This window comes from Henckelia pumila, chromosome 1, assembly GCF_033568475.1.
Source record: "Henckelia pumila isolate YLH828 chromosome 1, ASM3356847v2, whole genome shotgun sequence".
NCBI lineage: Eukaryota > Viridiplantae > Streptophyta > Magnoliopsida > Lamiales > Gesneriaceae > Henckelia > Henckelia pumila.
The window spans coordinates 84,683,081-84,701,331 of NC_133120.1; the positions used below are offsets into that span (position 1 = coordinate 84,683,081).

At 34.8% G+C, this 18,251-nt stretch overlaps 2 protein-coding genes across 5 annotated transcripts; both read right to left on the reverse strand.

The window, feature by feature from the left end:
- Positions 1-1,430: 1,430 nt before the first annotated feature.
- On the reverse strand, positions 1,431-4,770 carry LOC140874819 (iron-sulfur cluster co-chaperone protein HscB homolog). Of its 2 annotated transcripts, XM_073278239.1 has the most exons (7): positions 4,325-4,770; positions 3,881-3,977; positions 3,688-3,777; positions 3,044-3,109; positions 2,598-2,666; positions 1,992-2,166; positions 1,431-1,857 (listed from the first exon to the last, which is right to left on the reverse strand). In XM_073278239.1, the coding sequence occupies exons 1-6, from the start codon at positions 4,729-4,731 to the stop codon at positions 2,029-2,031; spliced, it is 867 nt and encodes a 288-aa protein (XP_073134340.1). In that variant the 5' UTR covers positions 4,732-4,770; the 3' UTR covers positions 1,431-1,857; positions 1,992-2,028. The 2 variants fall into 2 exon arrangements, with proteins under 2 accessions (XP_073134340.1, XP_073134341.1); XM_073278240.1 differs by lacking the exon at positions 1,431-1,857 and having other exon boundaries at positions 1,904-2,166.
- Positions 4,771-5,622: 852 nt separating this feature from the next.
- Positions 5,623-17,490, reverse strand: LOC140875437 (ubiquitin C-terminal hydrolase 12-like). Of its 3 annotated transcripts, XM_073279120.1 has the most exons (32): positions 17,288-17,488; positions 16,870-16,957; positions 16,542-16,689; positions 16,091-16,248; positions 15,230-15,495; positions 14,893-15,111; positions 14,683-14,791; positions 14,493-14,608; positions 13,649-13,747; positions 13,015-13,124; positions 12,739-12,813; positions 12,400-12,478; positions 12,178-12,324; positions 12,008-12,088; positions 11,800-11,919; positions 11,354-11,476; positions 10,345-10,422; positions 10,084-10,172; positions 9,891-9,999; positions 9,720-9,788; positions 9,500-9,610; positions 8,888-8,943; positions 8,595-8,772; positions 8,367-8,468; positions 8,200-8,271; positions 7,860-7,925; positions 7,457-7,522; positions 7,037-7,123; positions 6,750-6,866; positions 6,552-6,626; positions 6,377-6,463; positions 5,625-6,222 (listed from the first exon to the last, which is right to left on the reverse strand). In XM_073279120.1, exons 1-32 carry the CDS (start codon positions 17,315-17,317, stop codon positions 6,181-6,183), a joined length of 3,372 nt encoding a protein of 1,123 aa, XP_073135221.1. In that variant the 5' UTR covers positions 17,318-17,488; the 3' UTR covers positions 5,625-6,180. The 3 variants fall into 3 exon arrangements, with proteins under 3 accessions (XP_073135219.1, XP_073135220.1, XP_073135221.1); XM_073279118.1 differs by having other exon boundaries at positions 5,623-6,222; positions 9,720-9,999; positions 17,288-17,490; XM_073279119.1 differs by having other exon boundaries at positions 5,623-6,222; positions 12,178-12,478; positions 17,288-17,490.
- Between the last annotated feature and the right edge of the window lie 761 nt (positions 17,491-18,251).

The window sequence follows — 18,251 nt, forward strand, 5'->3', positions numbered from 1 at the left end:
AAAATTAAATCATTTCGGAACTTCTCGCATTTTAGTCCTTGAACTACTCAATATTTGCAAATTGGCCCTTGCTCGGATTTCATACTCAAATTAAATCCTTGATATTTATCATCTTGGAATTCACGTCTTAAATTCCATAAATATCAATTCAAATATTTTTAATCTTTTAATTTAAGAATTCCGGATATTAAAATCTTAAAATCCGAAAATTCTCAAATTAAATATTTCTGACCCGAAATTGAAATCTCTAATTTTCATAAATTCTTAAATTCATCTTTTCACTTTTATTCAAAATTTAAATCTTAAATCCCGTAATTAAGAACTTAATATTTTGGGCCTTACAAGATTTGTTCTAAAAAAAACTAAATAAAGATTATAATTATATCATTATCAATATATTTTAAACATTTTTAGATTACTAAATACTTTTATATATTTATCTAAATCTTTTGAATATTTAATTATCATATCATACTGAAATTTATTATGAAAATTAATTAACATAATATATATAATAAATTTTTTAATATTTAATTTATCTTAGAATCTTGAAATTAATGCAAAAAAATGTATGGACATACACGCATTGCAGGTGAAGAACACTCGTTCTAATATCATCAATACCTCATTTAGAGTAACAATCCCCTACCCCCTATTCCTTTCCTTTCTTTTTCCAAAATAAAAAAATTGAAGTAAGGTGATAATGTGTTGGAATTCAACTCATTTTAGATTCAACAATTCAACTCAAATTTGATGGCTACCAAACTTGATACCATTAACATTGTCATGGTTTCACACTTTACCTAACATCCAAAATCTTGCCTATAAATACACCCCAAAACCATTGTTTCAAAACATCCCAAGAAATCCCAAAAACACAAGCAATAAAAGAGTGTTTTTTGTAGCCTAGTCATTTAGATAAATTTTAGTATGCTCTGTGGTTGCGGCGATGTCCGATCTTCCACATCAGAAAGAATTTTCTATGTGATTAGATTTGTGTAAATTCCACTTGTAAAGTGAGATTGAGTGTGTCATTCAAGAATTATTATTCTTGAAGTTCTTGGTATCCCCTAAGTTGTTATAGGAAGCGTTGTTTTTATCTCCTATTATTCTAGGAATGTGGTTTACCCATTATTGATATAGTGAAGATTTTCTTGGTGGACTTAGGTCCCTTGGTTTTCCCTAATTTGGGTTTTTCACGTAAAAATCCTTGTGTTGTTTTCTTCGTGCTTATTATCTTGATTGATATTGATATCATGAAAACACTTTAATCTGATAGTATCACTGAAGGAGAAAAGAATCAAAAGCTTCCGCTACATAAAAGTCAATTAATTTTGGATCTTTCCCAACATACCCTATTTTCACCCAATATTTCTTCCATTGTATTACAACATCATAACGACACTTTACAAATCTTTCATTCATACTTCGTAGAAATGCATTCCTATTTTCAAGATAAACACATTAACAAAAGCTATTTCAAAATGTATATCGGTGTACCAAAAGTCCAAAACACATCATAAACTTGTCGTTGATGAGGGAATAACTAGAGCCACACACTAGGTTTGTTCAAAAGAGGATTTTACAAACAGATGTCCATTTGATTGTTGAAGGCGCAAAACATAAAATTAACTTCCAGATTCAGAAAATCTACCACTTAACAAATAGGAATAAATGTCTGGAAGTTACATTATCAAGAAAATCACTAAAGTGAAGTTTGATTGTCACTCTTGATATCGAAGAGCACCGGTGCCAAAAAAAACCTGTCGAAACTCGTACCATTTCGTTGCATTTTAAGGACGCCTCTAAGCAAAGACTCTCTTGTATCCGAAGTGAAAAGCACAAAGTTATACACACCTGCATGTGAATGAGTGAATCTGATACGGCATGATGCCAAGTAAAATATTGATAACCCTTCTGGTCATTGAGTTAAACCTAAAATCAAATGACATCCATAGAGTTCCTTCAAAAGAGAGAATGTAAACTACTACCTTTGAAACTAATACGGTTGAAAGCATTACACCAGCACTAAAGCTTCTTTATAATTTCCTCATTTGCACGTTTGTAGTATGTCATTCTTCGAATTGAAGAAAGTGCATCTTCATATTGTGTACTCCTAAACGCATCTTCAAATGAGTTAGACCAATATTGCAATTTTTCCTGCAACTGAAAGGCAGAAAAGAAAATGGATGGGGAAGATATCAGCATCAGAAAATTGGAAAACAAAATATCCCAAAGAGGAAAATGTTGTTACTTAAGGATGCAGACTAAACAACAGACAACAAAAGATCAACAAAAATCAAGACACGAAATTGTTGAAGCTGATTAAGCATGCCAACTTGGGATTGTCCATTTATCTTGAATGATCGTAGAAGTACAGACGAAAAGAAGCACATTCTCTGAAGCCATATGCAGTCCATGATTAGAAAGACATGAAACACCAAGCAAAATTTTAAAAACCTTGAGACGGCTAGAAGTAGTCCAACTAAACTGCGAATATGGATGAAACAGTTTCTTTCCGTTCATAGTTTCAGAATTCAAAGTTCAAAAGATAGAAGAACTGCTAAGATCTTATGTCAACCCACATCTATAAATACCTGAGCCTGGAGCTGAATTAATGCCTCAGTGCCTTCTGCTTCTTCTACAGCTTCCCTTAACTCCATGATCTGCATGCCAATCCACCGATTATTATTACAAAGCACTTTTCATGTCAACAACAATCCCATTCCCTAATTAAGGTTTTTTCTGCCAAAGGCTTAAAGTTAATCTAATAGTCAAATCTTTTTTAATCACACAAGATTCAACAGGTCCACACCATTAAAAAAAACATTTTGCTAATTATATAATAAGAAGAATGAAAAGTATTAAACTTAAGTACCCTCTCCAATAACATGGCTAATGACAACAAAGGAGCTGTGACATATTGCATGGAGAGTTATAGCAGAGAAGTGCATAAGACAAAATCTTTTGAAGCTAAAAGATTAAAAGAGAGAAAGACAAAAACAATCCTCTGCAACTGATGATTCATGAAGTACTTCGTTACCTCAGCTAGGAGTTCCAGGTCTGTAATCCTTTCTTCTTCATCCACAATCGACCCTTCTAACTTCATCTACATAGGTCAACCTCAACATTAGTGGGAAATAATGGGGAAAAAATAATGAAAGCATTGGGAGAATTCTTTCCACTATTCTGAAAAATAAACACAGTGAGATTTTAAATGCTACACTTCATTGACATAGAAAATTCAATATGATAAAATGATTCCAGCTGCTTATTGTAAAAAAAAAGTCAATAATTTCTATTTGTTGCTTCTGAAACTAAGGGCACAAAAAATACCAAATGACAAAAATGTACTTGAATTTGAGGCATTATTTAAGGACAAGTATACGAGATAATGCACTTGAATTTGAGGCATTAAGTTTAAGCAGAGTCGACTTCATCAAAATCCCCCAATTGAGAGTTTAAAGTGAAGTTACTTACATAGGCTCCAATCATAAGATATGGACTTCACTTCAGGAATTCACATAAAACATCAAAGATCTATACTTGTCATTTGAATAACTACAAAAATTTCTAGGCATACTTCACCTTTCATTAATAAGCTTTATTGTTCACTACAATAACCACTAAGGATGCTATATTAATATGTGATACTCACGGTTATGATCCAAATGAGTACTCATATACCATGTAGATTGCTCTTGACAAAGGGTCAGCAAGTGTTCGATATGCATCTATCAACCGCGCAGACTGTTCAGCCGCATATTCCCGTTCTCTCTATAAAAAAGCAAACAAAAAAATCTCATCGTCAATGAAGACTGCTTTTTCTAGAAAACAAATTGGAAAAACAACATCGAGGGATTCGAGGCAGCATATGAACCTGGGTTTTTGAATGAACTAGATCAGGATGCAGTTTCCTTTGCCAGTTCTTATACTCCCTCTCCAATTCTCCTACGTCAACATTGTAATCCCTCCCCCTATAATGGAGCAAAATTTCCGGACATCATTCTTCAAGACCGAAAAGATATAGGTCACATTGACGTCGTGCATGTTCAGCATCAAAATATAAATAGATGAAGAGGTCCTCAAAAATCATCTCGAAATTCAACATATTGCGTCCAATTATCACATTCAACTTCATATAAATATGCCAGCACTAAAGCTCTGCATAGTATGAATAATTCCGAGACAGCAGAAAAATCCCGAAAAAACAATTATCAAAGCGCGCATCGAAATAGCGATCTACAAACATCAATACTAAAATTGGTCCAAAATTTGAACGCAATAACTTTAATCCTAATTTTCCGTAATACAGAATACCCACATTCCGAAAATTTGGAAGTAATCAACGGAGCCATAGACCGGTTGCACACTGCGACAAGTATGACAGAACAGAAACGGAGTCGTATTCGCACCCTCGGCGTCACAATTCCAGCAGCGCTGGAGTTTCTCACTGGAACCAGACTGGGAGCAGAAAAAAGAGCTATTGGGATCAAAAGTTAAGGTATCGATCCATTTCGCACCAAATAAAAGAGCTGGGTTCGGGAAAAACGACGTTCTGGCAGAAAGAAAGGGGTTTCCACCAAATCTTCCAGTGAAACGAGAAGATGAAAAATGTAAAAGAGAGGAATTTCGATAGAATAAATTAAAACGCAGAGAATCCGAAAGTGGAAAAGGGAATTTCTTTGAATTGATTATCCGCAAAGCAGCTGAAGTTTGCTTTCTCCACATAGTGACTCGGTGGAGGAGGAGAAGAAGAATAATGATTCATTTTATTCTGCAACATCCAAAATAACAATCGATTGTAAATTTATGAGCAATTTAGCCCCAAGGTGCAAACTGCGAATTCCCCATGACCATGCATCGCCCACACAATTTTATGCTGAATACGCATTATTTTGTTAATTAATTCTTCTTCTTTTTTCTTTTTTCTTTTTTCTTTTTTGTAACATTAACCTATATATAACTTCTATGCTTTTAACTCAATTTGGTAAAAAAAAATCTTTATAGTATTGAAACTGGAGTTTTTTCACTCTTACCCCTGGATCAAGAGGATCTTTCGACAAAATAAAAACTTATAATATCCGTAGATTACAATACATAAGATGTTAGAGTTTTTTTACTCATAAAATAGATCTCACCACTCCAAAACTCATCTTTAAATAATAGTTCACTACAACAAATTATTTTTTTTTACGCTACAACAAATTCGATATGATCCAATATGTTATATAAATATTGTGCATTCTATGGCATGACATTTTTTTCAATTTATTAATCAATCGTTCGTATAACCAAGATAACCACATCTTGATAAACTCCCTTCTGAGGGACATTGTTGCTTTGCCCTTGAGGACGTGAGAATTGAGAGGTCCCTTGCACTGCCATCTCATCCGCAAAACTTGCTTCTCTGCAAGGAGTGTCCTATGATTCATTGAGTGTCCATCGCCATTGAATCGAAGAGAAAACCCAACCAAACAAAGCCAAATAGTAGTAATACTAATACTAACAATGTCAACTGGTAAATTACACTTTTTAAAAATGAATTTAAACAGACGCTACTTATTAAGTATAAACGAATTATTATAGGACTAAAACACCTGGCCAAGAACATGATAAACTTTGAATCATTTACACGAGACGATCGTTCAACCCCTATACCTGTTTTGTTTTCTTAGCAAGCGACAAGACACCAAAGACTAGAAACGATTAGTATTATGGCTCTATAGAATAGCAACATAATTGTTTCTTTTACAAAGTAATATCCCCATTTTATAAAAACAAGAAATACAACCAAATGGGGTGAAAAGAACCTCAAACGAAAAATGATATTAAAGAGAACGTAGTACGGAACTCCTAACTATACCCACTTTACAGCCCCATCCACCAAAATCTTGTCATGTTCATGATTAAAAAAAAATTACACGGGACGACAAAATCTTCCCGGCTATTTCAAGAGCAGGTAATAATGGGATACCAAGCAAAATACCATTCCCCCAGCCAAGTCAAGAGGACAAAAATAATAGCCAAAGGGGTGACCATAACGTCCTTTTAGAAGGAACGGTAGAAAAAAGAAGCATCACGCATCCTGTCAGCCATACGCTTTCCTTGCCATATCCACAGTTGAAAAATTCCGCATTTGAATTGTGGATTTCAGATTTAGATCAAACAAAATTATAATTAATTGTATATTTTCACTGGCTTCTCGAACATGTGGCGGTTCTGCAAGACATAGAACAAAATAAACTTCAAGATCATGCTCAAGCAGACACTCATAGTCTTTTAGGGATAAACTCGGTTAACCAAGCCTGTATACACATACCCAATTTATTTGGAAATAAACAATTCAAGTTTCTTTATGTTGTGATGACGTTACCTGATTCGCAGAATAAGCCCTTTTAGGAGTAGTATCAGAGTGTTCTAACCCAAGGTACTGCTCCCAAGCACCATAAACATCTCTTCTCTGAAAGAGAAATACATGTTATCTGATGACACCATAAACATTTCTGAAAAGGAAAATCTACAAATAATAATAAGATTCAAACAGAAACCTGAAAACGACTGGAGACAATGTCAGCATCGTCGAGATACTCCGGACGTCCCAGTGACAAAAAGGCAAATTTCCACTGGATTTTAATTAGAGAATCAAATGGCATACAAGTTTGGAGATGAAACTGGTGAAAACTTCAGGCAAATGAAGTGTAGCGGTTTAATAAGGATGTGTAGAATTAACCTGAGATGGAACATACCTTCGAAAATTCGTCATCGGGAACCTGCAATTTCTTTTGAATGCGTAGTTTAATATCCGCCAATGTTTCACCCTCATGTATGACCAAAAAGAAGGGCTCACCAAAGTTCTGGACTTGCTGTTAAAAGAAATTATGAAGAATAGTTCAATGTGCTTGCCAGTACATATGCATGGGGTTCATTTGGTTGTGTGCATTAATCAAGTTCAATTTATTCATTAACCCTGTGCAGAATAACAAACAAAAATAAATGACAATTAACATAAAAAATCTGTGAATGCTGTAGATACCACTTGATTCTGAGCATTCTCCTTTGTGAAATGGTAAACATGAATCAAGCGATCATTGGGTCCAATGTTCTTCTCTTCTTCTGGAATCTATTAGAGAACAAAAAAAGTGGAACAGTAAGCCACAGGAATGTGAACTGAGGCAAAAAATTCAGGGTTCCTACCAATGAAAGGAAAAAAAAATCATATTAGGAACCTCGAAATGCAGAAGTGAAAATTCATTTGGCACTGCAAAATATGATTTTCCAACCAAAAGTGGTAAAGATTTTCAGAAAAAGTTGGTGTCCCTTCCCAACAATTTATGCTGTTTACAATTGATTAAACTTTAAAACATACAAGTAATAAAACTCAACAAGGGAACAGCTAGGTATAGACAAGAATAGATCAAAAGGCAACAACGAATTGCAAGAAGAGGGCTGATACCTCTTCAGCACGTAGTGTCCAGTACTGATCATTTATGTTCTCAATCTTCTCGTTGATTGGAAAACTCTGCAAAACAAGATCAGCAGAATGTGGGTTACATTGTGAATTACAAAACCCTCGCAAGACAATGAAATCTATTTAAGGATCATCTGAATTATCATAGATAAAAATTTAATGCTTGGGTTATAACTTATAACTTATGTTTCAAGTCAAGGTAAATTCTTCACACAGTTAAGGATAAGATTGGTTGACCCGAACTAGTAGCATCTAATTTGGGGATAAATAATCCTGAATCCAAGAAAGTTCTGAGGCAGTTTCTAAAAAGTAAGGTGGATTATGATTATAGAAAAATATTACTTAAGTATAAGCCACAAAAACCAAGGTCAGCCCAATGAAAGATTACCTTGTAAATCTTATGGTAGAAAACTTCAAGGAGCCTGAGTTCAGCATTTGGATGAGACAACTCTACCTGTCAATAATTGCAAAAATGTTGGTTACTTGGTTCAATTTTAATCTTAGATAAAGACAACAATAATCAGGCATGCGAGTTAAGGTAGGAGAAAAGGATCAGTTGCCACAAGTTAATTTCAGTTTCTAGCATCTTAATCTCCATTAGGTCCACAAGAACAGGCATGAAAATTTTCTGCTGGTTGCTGAAATTTAAGGACAATTGACAAAACAAGAAGCTGAATCTCATAAACATTAGGAATTCACAATACAACTGACTCCAGCACGAAGCCAACCTTTGTTTTGATCTCATTGAGCACATCTCCAACAGTACTTTGTTTTGGCAATCTGATATTGAGAATTATAGCCTACAAAAAGACAACGTGACATATGTCATAAAATAATCCCAACTCAAATAAAAAGAATATTACAAGCATACAGCATAGCATATCAACGACGGCACCTCATCCTTTGTGGCGTGATGGTATGCAACTTTGAGCGTTTTTAGGCATTGCAATTCTGGAAGGGGAATGTCCAGCACTTCATAATACAGTATATCAGAAATCTGCATATAAGGAACAAAATTATATTGATTAATCTGTCAGATCTATACCCACATCCCACTCACCAGAAACCATACCGCCAAAAGAAAACAGCAAAGTGGTTATGATAATGAATAAAAACAAGCTACCTGATTGTAGTGGACAAGCATGTCTAACAAATGGTCAACTGATCTGTATTTGACGGGGTTAGGTTTTGGTTGCTGAGAATAACAATTGTGAGTAGTGAGCCGAATTTTAGATGCATCATCTAATCCAAGACGTTGAGCAACTCTTTCCACAACATCATCGTAGGTGTGATTCTTCGCTCTATCAATTCATGCAACATATAGTCATGAAAATTTGATCGAAAATTCCAACAAATAAATACAATGAAAGAAATAGCAATACCAACAGTTTGGTGCATCATGTCAAAATTACTCACAATTCTAGGCAAAACTCATCTTCCTTGGGTCTCTCCAACGTTCTAAAATGTACAATCTGCACACACCAATACATGTTGAAAAATCAGTCTGAAGAAGGGGTAGTAAAGCGCAGGATTATGGCTTTATAACGAAGATTTTCTTCAAATGGGAAATTATAGAAATCAGCAAAGCTTTCCAGTAACATAAATAATGACAAAACGCTTATAAAGAAGGAATGATTACCGGCCTATATCTCGATAGCACAGAGAGAGAGAGAGAGAGAGAAATGCAAGTTAATAGGACTGACCAAGAAGAGCCGTAAACAGATTTTCTGGGACTAGGCACTAAGCATATGATAGTGTTTGGGAGAGCTTCTAGGACGCACTTCTCAGCTTTTCCTTACAAATTTTTTTGAAATTTTGTTAATGAAAAACTGAGATGTGCTTCTTAGAAGATCTCCCAAACACTACTATACATTATTCATGAAGTGCTTAAAACACGAGCATTTAATTAACTATGAGTATCCCGAATGAATATGAACGACAATGGATTGTGGCACAGTATATTAATTATTTTTTAACACCCCAAAAAAGGGCCCTTGCAGATAATTTGAAAAGATATGCACAATTGACCTGTCGATTTTTCACATATTCCAAAAATGACGGGACATCAGGAAACCGGAGTTGCTCTTCACTCTCAGAAGGAGGTTGTTTCTGGAAGCAAATGATGTCCCCATCTTCAATCTGTGAGAGAGAGAATAATTATGGGAAGAGAAAAGGCGAGAGAACATAGACCAAGTACAAATCATAGAAACTCTAAGTAAAATGATAAAAGTACAAAAATAATAAAAACCTGACTAAACCGGAATGAAGCTCTTTTATCAAGTCGTTCACACATTACATTAGGCTCAAATTTTATTTCCTGTAAAATGTCAAAGAAAATGGCATAAACAAATAGTGATCCATACATGCTAAAGAGCCAAGGACAGTTTGAATGTACTGCATGACATAAGATGAGGCAAACCTCATAGAGTTCAATCTCTTCATCAGGAGAAAATCCAGCCAATTCATTTAGTTTTGTCAAAATCTCGACAGGCTTGCTAGAACTTTTTACAAAAAATCTACCAGCATACCTGTAATATATTATGTATCACAAATAAAATGACAAGCACGATTTCACAAAACAAGAAAACAATGTAACTGAAGTGTAAAAATACCGGAGCTCTTCTTTTTCAGGATCATAAAGCTTAAAGAACAAAAGTATGTCATCCTTGATTTTTTCAGGTGGAAGAACAGGATGAAAATCCTAACATCAAATCATTAAAAAAGTAGAATCAGGAGCACAAAAATCCCGGCCATACAGCCACATTCAAATGGTTGTGAATTAATGATACAAGTAAACCATGTACAGGTTAGGAAGTCAAGCAAAAGTGAAAACAAGTTCATCTTGAATACGGTAAAAAGAAATTTAAAAAGACCTGTCCACGTTCTACTTCCAGGAACAATTTCAGTTCAGCATTGTGGGCTTTATTGGAAACTTCCCTCAGAGCTCCAACCTGCACATGGTAGTTATGGCATAGTAAAATGTATACTGAGGAACCAAACAGACAAGAAGGTTGATTGTTTGATCCTGTAGGTTAAAAAAACTGATTGTTTCCCAAATTTCTTTGGCTTGTTGGTAGTTAGTATTGGCCTAAAAGCTATTGGAAAATTCAGATGGTTTTGCGTGACTCACAATACACAAATCACTAGGTGCAGGTAAGTTTTTGTCTTTCTATGAATATTGCAGCTCATTCATAACAGTCGGTTCAACACATGAACTCTAGTTGAGCCACTCGTTCAAAAAAATTTAAAAAAAAAACCCTGAACTTACTCAGAAACAGCAAACAGTAGGTCATTTTCACATTTCAGTGGCACTTCTATTCACATGGAAAACATCATAGCGAGTCAAGTTAAATGATGCATTTCAGTTTTAACTGAGTGCAGTTTAAAGAATTTAACGTTCTAAAGATGCTCATACTAACACTCCTAACAACGTCATTCCCAGGAAAAAAAGGTCAAGTATTCCTCTCCTTTTTTCCCATTTCACATTTCCATTCCAGCCTTGCCAAATTTTTTCTTTTACTCCCCAATAGTTCTTGCTGAAACTAACCATTCTAAAGCTCTTAATTTGCATCCAACAAATAAAAATTTCAATTATTACAGTCTGGACCTCTGGTCAGATCTTCTCATTAGGAACAAAATAAATAGTTATTCAAACAAAAAAATGTTATATTGCCACTGATTATTTTCAAAGCCTACTTTCCCAGACCTTTGTCACTAATTAATTATTGGAAAATATGTATACTAGCTCTACATTGTACATCCATCAGTCTCTAAAGGTCAAGGCACAGGGTAGTTCGATAAAAACATCCTCACAAAGTACATCAATCTCGCATTATCTATAAAAAAAAAAATTGGAACAGGGAAAGTAGCAAATAGATTTACCGTTTGTGCTTCCTCATGTGGAGTTAATGGGCGGTTTGGGCGATAAGTGTGGTTCTGCCTTTTCGCCCAAATCCAGAAGCGCTGAAATTGAACTGGTATTCCAAATTCTTTGGCAACCTCCTCCTTTAAGAACAAATATGATTTTAGTTAGCACTTTACTCAAAAGCATAAAAGGATTTTAAAAATAAAATCTGATTTCGCAATTTTCTGTACCATCATTGTTTTCAATTCAATTTTTCACATTTGCCCAAACAACTCAATTGTAATATTCTAGCCCAATAAACGATACTTTCAAATTAAAAATACCCCACAAATCATTACAAGAGTTCTCGCATTTCATAATATTACAGCAATTTCAGAAAACAAAACCAAACATTAGTTTCATACCCCAATTTGTTTTCTGGAAGTGCATAAGACCCAACGTAAATGGAACATTATTAAAGTACCTTGAAAAGGTTAAAAGGCATTTGTTTCTGAATTCGAAAGTTACGGACTTTGTCATGATCAACAAGATCAAAATATATATCCTTTCCAATCTGTTCCTTCAAATCTTCGTCTCGTGCAACCTAAAAATGCTAAATATTACTTGAGCAATCCCTTTTGCAAAAACACAGATATGTTGTAAAATAAATTTTGTCAAATGAGAACAATCACCTTGATAATAGTGTAAAGATGAGCCTGCGCTTTATATCTTCTCTTATCTTCCTTTTCTTCTTGCTCCTTTCTCAGTCTTATCTGGAGTGGGTGGGGCAAATATATCATCACTATCCTACTCCAAAAAATGATGTTATAAGGATGCATGCTGTTTTCAGCTGAAAAATTACCCGAAGATGTTCCGCGATGTCTTTCTCATCCACATCACAAATTATCTTATCCTTGTCACTCACTCTAATATAAACAAGCATGTATGCATTTGAGTATTTTGTAAATTTGAATGGAGTGTTGTTGTAGCCAGGATTTGTCTGCGGCAACTGCAGAATGAAAAAAGAGATATGTAAGATACCAGGAGGTAGGGCAAGATCAAATTCAAAAGGTAAGTGCATCACCTCTTCCTCACCACCATACTGCTCCTCTAATGCCTTTTTCACATCTTCCTTAGTGACTCTCTCATCATCAAATTTATACCTGAACAGGGAATCAAAATATCTGATGTAGCTTTTCAAGACTCTAAATCAAACCTCAACCAGAACTCCGGTGCAACAAATAAAAGAATAGGCACATGTTTGGAAGGAAAACAGGACTGAGATGATTATACGATCAAGACTGCAGTAACTGATGGATGGATTGCAGAAGCTGCAATTCAATCCACCTTAACTGTCCAATAGAGTGTGGAAATCGGCTTAAGGTGGGGGAAGGGGAGATTCTTCAGTTGTAAACACGCATACCATTGATCAGTCAGTGTAGGCCGGATGAAAGCATAATAATGTCCACCATGTACCCCGCCACTATGAACCAGAACACTGAAGGAAAAAAGAGGAAATTGAAAAAAAAATATAAATAAAAAAGGTAAGCAGGAAATAATCAGCAGAGAAAAAGATATGCGGATAACATTCAGCAGAGAAAAAGATATGCAGATAACATTACAGAGGCACACTGTAAAGAAAAAGATGAAAAACAATACAAAAAATATGTAGATAAAAGGAAAGGGAGCGCAAACCAACCTATGAAGCATGTAGAGGTTTCGAACACTTCTATCTGCTTCAGGTGACAAGTATTTGCCATTTTCCCTATCAAGATCAAGCTCCAATGGAAATTCATAACGGTCATTTATCTGCACCATGAAGTGTATAACTTTCAACATCACTGAAAGCAGACATAAAATTAAGTAAAAGTAAACTCATTCGATAATAAACAGTGAATTAAAATATAATATGGACAGTGCAGCAGAAATTCCCAATAGAAACAGTTGTTTTTAGGGAAAAGAGGATTTCTATAAAAAGTGTAAAATGCTCAACCTACTTCATGTAGAAGTCACAATGAACAAAATTGGATGTATTGTCGTGACATCAACGTTAGCAAGCAAGACTATATTTGCTCCAAGGATCTCGAGTAATATGAACCAGACCCAAAGCACAAATAAAGATGATTAAAGAAAAAGACGGCAAAAAATATATGATGCAGGTATCAATCCTCTGATATTGCTAAAGTGCATTAAGATCACATGATGGGCATCTGTACACCAAAGAGGTCAAATTATATAACATATACGCTGTCAGTACATGCTAATATAACAAGCAATCAAAATAACGACGTTACACAAGTAAAACAACAGAAGACAACATTCAAGCCACTAACCTTGACCATTGTATCTCTCATAAAATCATACTCAAAGCGCTTTAACTGAAGCTGGAGAACTGGAGGAAAGTCAATGAACAAGACACCCTTCTTTGCATCCTATTATTTTTTAAATAAAATCAACTAATCAATACTTAAATACGGAGTGGCCACTAAAATGAAATGGTACATGAATTAAGCTATATTATGGTTCATGGATTGAAGCAAAAAAAATTTAAAAAAGGCAGAAAAGCCAATTGTTATTTTCATTTATAAATTAGAAGAGCAAATTACCCCAGTACCATGAAAACAAAATTTCGGTAGAGAAAAGTGTGTGATAATAGATAGTACAGAGAACCATCAATTTCTAAAATTGTCAAAAGAGTGCAACACTTTCCTTCTGGTGGTCAATGAAAGGCGATTGATAATATTTTGTCATGTAACGTTTATAACACTTATAAGATCACCAGGGACTATGTGCTATCCAAATTCAACTTTAGAGAAAATTCAAATTCAAATGAGACTCAAAACGACTGTCTGTGTCCTTAAATTCTTTTCATTATACATGTGGTTTTAACTTTTAACCCCTATTATACTAGAGGCCTGTCGTTTAACTTCAATTGAGAGATTGACCTAACAAAATTCTCAGTTCCATCTCACCCATAAGAACTTTAATTATTCAAAAATTTCCAAATTTTTAGTTGAGCTCAACGAAGGTAAAACCAAATATAAGTTTAATGGTGTTTAAAAGCTGACTATGCTCTCGACCACTGTCTCTAATAGGGGTGGGCATTTTTTATCTTCTGTAACCATTAAACAAAGGTCACGTTGTGTCCTTATTCAATAGAGGGGCCGAGCAATTTACCTGCAGACCATGTTCTTCGGCTTGATATTTGTTATCTCCTTCAAGACGCTCAACTTCCACATACTTGTCAAAGGAAGCATAAACATCTTTACAACCTTTTACATCAAGTTGTAGATCTGTCAAAAGAACTTATGTCACAAATTCGTCCACCATTAACGAATTACCGATGAGTCAAAGAAACAACTAATACCATAAAATGACTCTTTTCTTGTAGATTTGAAGTCAACGTTGATACATTCAATGTAATTCATATGATGCCCCTCAAACAACTTTTGTATAGTACCTTCGACAACAGTTCCCTGTGCCAGTAAAATAACTACAATTACATCACAACAACATTTGTAGGTGCATCGAAAAAGGAAGAAAAGAATATTTAAGGGGGTGTGGTCAAACACCATACCTTCATCTTGTCTTCTAGCTTTTCACATAGAACTCTGTTGAGTTCTTGCACATCATGTTGCATGAAGGAATCATATGTATCCCATCCAAACGACTTGGTCAGTTCTTTTGTAGCCACGCTAGTGTCATTATATTGAAGCTTATAAAACAAACTCTGTAAAGCCAACGGGATGCTTCCTGAGGGGTTATCATTTTCTGTTGTTGGCATATGATATACAGCCTGATAAAACATTTTTCAAGTGAGGCTTCTTTGTGCTTCCCTATAATCCCTCATCATGAGAGTTCATATATAAAACATACAAATCTGAACTAGCTATAGCGTGAGAACCTATTGTAACCTTTCTAAAGTAAGGGATATGGTACAAGGTTTGGAGCAACGAGTTCATGTAACAAGTAGCTCCCTGGTTCTTAAGTCCGACGTAGCCTGTCTCCTTCTTTGAGTCATATGCCCAGTAATCAACAACCTTACGTACAGCCACATCAGCTTCAACAACACAAGTATCATTCACGAGGTACCCTTTATTAGGATCGTAAAGCTCGCTAAGAGGCATGAAAGATGTGAAACCCCAATCACTCTCCCTTTGATTGAATTGGTGTTGTGTGTCTGTGGGACATGCAAAAGCCAATCAACACATCAAAAGATAATAATCCAGGTAAAAAATGCTCATTCAAATGAGGGAAGAGCGAAAGGTCGATATATTCTATTTTATGCTCCCTTGACAAGAAAGTTAATAACACAAAATGAAGATTTAACTAACTCATCGTGCCAAAGTGATATGAGACCATTCGTAAAAGTAATGATAATCAACTATCAAGTAACAATATACATCCAATAGAAGGGAGAAATGTGGAGGCCACATCTGTATACTTTTTCATGCTAAATTGTAATTGGCGTAAATAAATAAAAACCTTTTTTCTAAAAATCAAAATCATGCAAAGCCAAAAGGAAAGACAACAAGTAGGAATGGTGAAGAAGCCAGACTCTTCACATTGCAGAGCATAATCAATTCAATTATACTTTATATTCCACAAAATGTTTATCATTTTCTCATCTTCTTTATTTTTTAATCATCTGACTGCTAATAGTAGCCATATGATTCAATTAAAAACATAAACATACATACATACATATATATATATATGTAGCAGTTCCAGCTTAAACAACTTGCGACTAGAAACATGTCAGTTTTGGACGATACCCTTTTTGACGGTATACTTGTTATGCATCTGATTAACTACCGCCAAACTAAACTGTGCATATCTATTCCACCCATAAGGCAAGGTTGCTGAATCAGCCACATCTAAATACATCGACAAGTACTCCACATTATTTCCTTTAGGAAATATAAGCACCCGCCTGCAAAAAACATTGTAAATCAAAGGGATAATAAGTCTTTCAGTTAACCTTAATCCATGCAGGTCAAACCGAAATGAGGTCGTAAAAAAATGAGAAGAAGAAGAAGAAATCCTTTAATTCAGAAAAAAAAATGAGAGGGAAAAAAGAAATCCAAAATTTTACGCACAACCGACTGTCTGATTTCTAGGAACGAATTACAAGGCAACAATGTGAATAAAACAAACAAAATCAATATCCTTCCAAATACAGCGAAAAAACTACAAGAGGGAGCCAAAATAACACCTACTGATTACCATTTATAACCTCCAACAGTGAAGGCATCAGAATAAAGCTTCTTCATATTCAATCGGGAAAAGTTCTCGATCGTCCACGTGAAGTGTGATGCCTGTGGCTCATCGATGGCCTGGTTTTCTACAGTACCATTACTCTCCGCTGCGGCCACTGAGAAATTAAAAGCACTATCAAACTCATGATGCATACAACAAATCTTCCAACTTTGTTTCAACGCAAATAGAAAATTTGGAGTCCAACCAATTAAGATCGTAATACAAACACAGGCATGAATCTGGCTACAAATAAATAACAAAGATTAAAGTGCTACATGGAAAGGAATAGGATCACCTTCCATAGGCTGCGGACCTTCCACCAAAGGCTGCGGACCATCAACTAAATCTGAGTGCGGCACTAGCATCTCTTCATCTTCTTGTTGCTAGAATCACGAAAGCATGAAAAAGAGGTTGATCCAGTAAATTAAAATTGCAAAAAAATATTCCCCCGCATTAAATCAACAAAACTGCACTAAAATAAGATTCAATTCAGTAACTTAAACCTCCCTTTCACTCGAGTAAAACCCTAGTCGATCACAGGCATTCATCCCCTCACATACACATACGGGCACAGATAGGCAGACAACAGATTCTCCGCCAGAAATACACAATTTATAACAATTCAGTAGTACATGCACAAGTACACGGAATAAAAGCGTAAAAATTTGAGAGTAAACACGAAGATGAGCAAAAAAATAAGAGAGCAGAGTTACATCCAACGGCTGAGGTGTCATCATCGTCATGGCCGGAGATATTGGCACCGCCCGATTGATAAATTGACAGGGAATCAGAGTAATGCGAACGTGGGGAGAGAGAGAGGCGGAGGGAGGGAGATTTAGAGAGACAATCAATCGTAGGCTTTCTGGGTTTTCTGTGCGTTGGTTTTCGAAGGGGGTGTGTTCGGAATTACTGGCAAAGGTAAGGGTAAAGTAGGAAGTATAAACATGGAGATAGCGAGAAGAGAGTAACAGATTTGTGGCGTACCATAAAATATAGTGTTATTTAATGGCAAATAAAATCTTGACACGTGGTTATTCGTTATTTATGTCATTTGTTAGACGTTAATATTAGGGCAACTTGGGATTGAGTCCCCCATTTTAAATATAAGTTTAGATTTAATCCTTATTTCAGAAAATTTGTTTCAACTTCCTGGTTTCATATTTATTTTCATGAATAAAAATTTGTACAAAAGGTTAAATATATGGTACAAACATATGATATTTGAGTATTAATAATTTTAGATCTGGTATAAAAATTTTGATTATAACATTGAAACAAATTTTTTAATACTAAAAGCTTATCGTAGTCCGTACATACATGTTTATCTACAAAATATTTATATTAACGCATTTGTTCATTATGAATCAGAACAAATATCAGTATTTTGAGAATCGCAAAAATTAAAAATTTATGCGCACATAAATTTAAAAATTTGAGTACAAAAGTATTTAATTTACGTATTGATTTATATATTTATGGCATCAATTGCCTCAAATGAAGTACAAAAATCATGATTTATATTTTTAGTTTTAGATAGATGAAATATAACACAAAATATTTATACCAAGAAAACTTGTTTTTATACCAGATCTGAAATACTTAGTATTGAAATTTCATATATTTGTACCTGATTTTCAATTTTTTATACATGTTTTTCAATTAGAAAATAACTGTGGG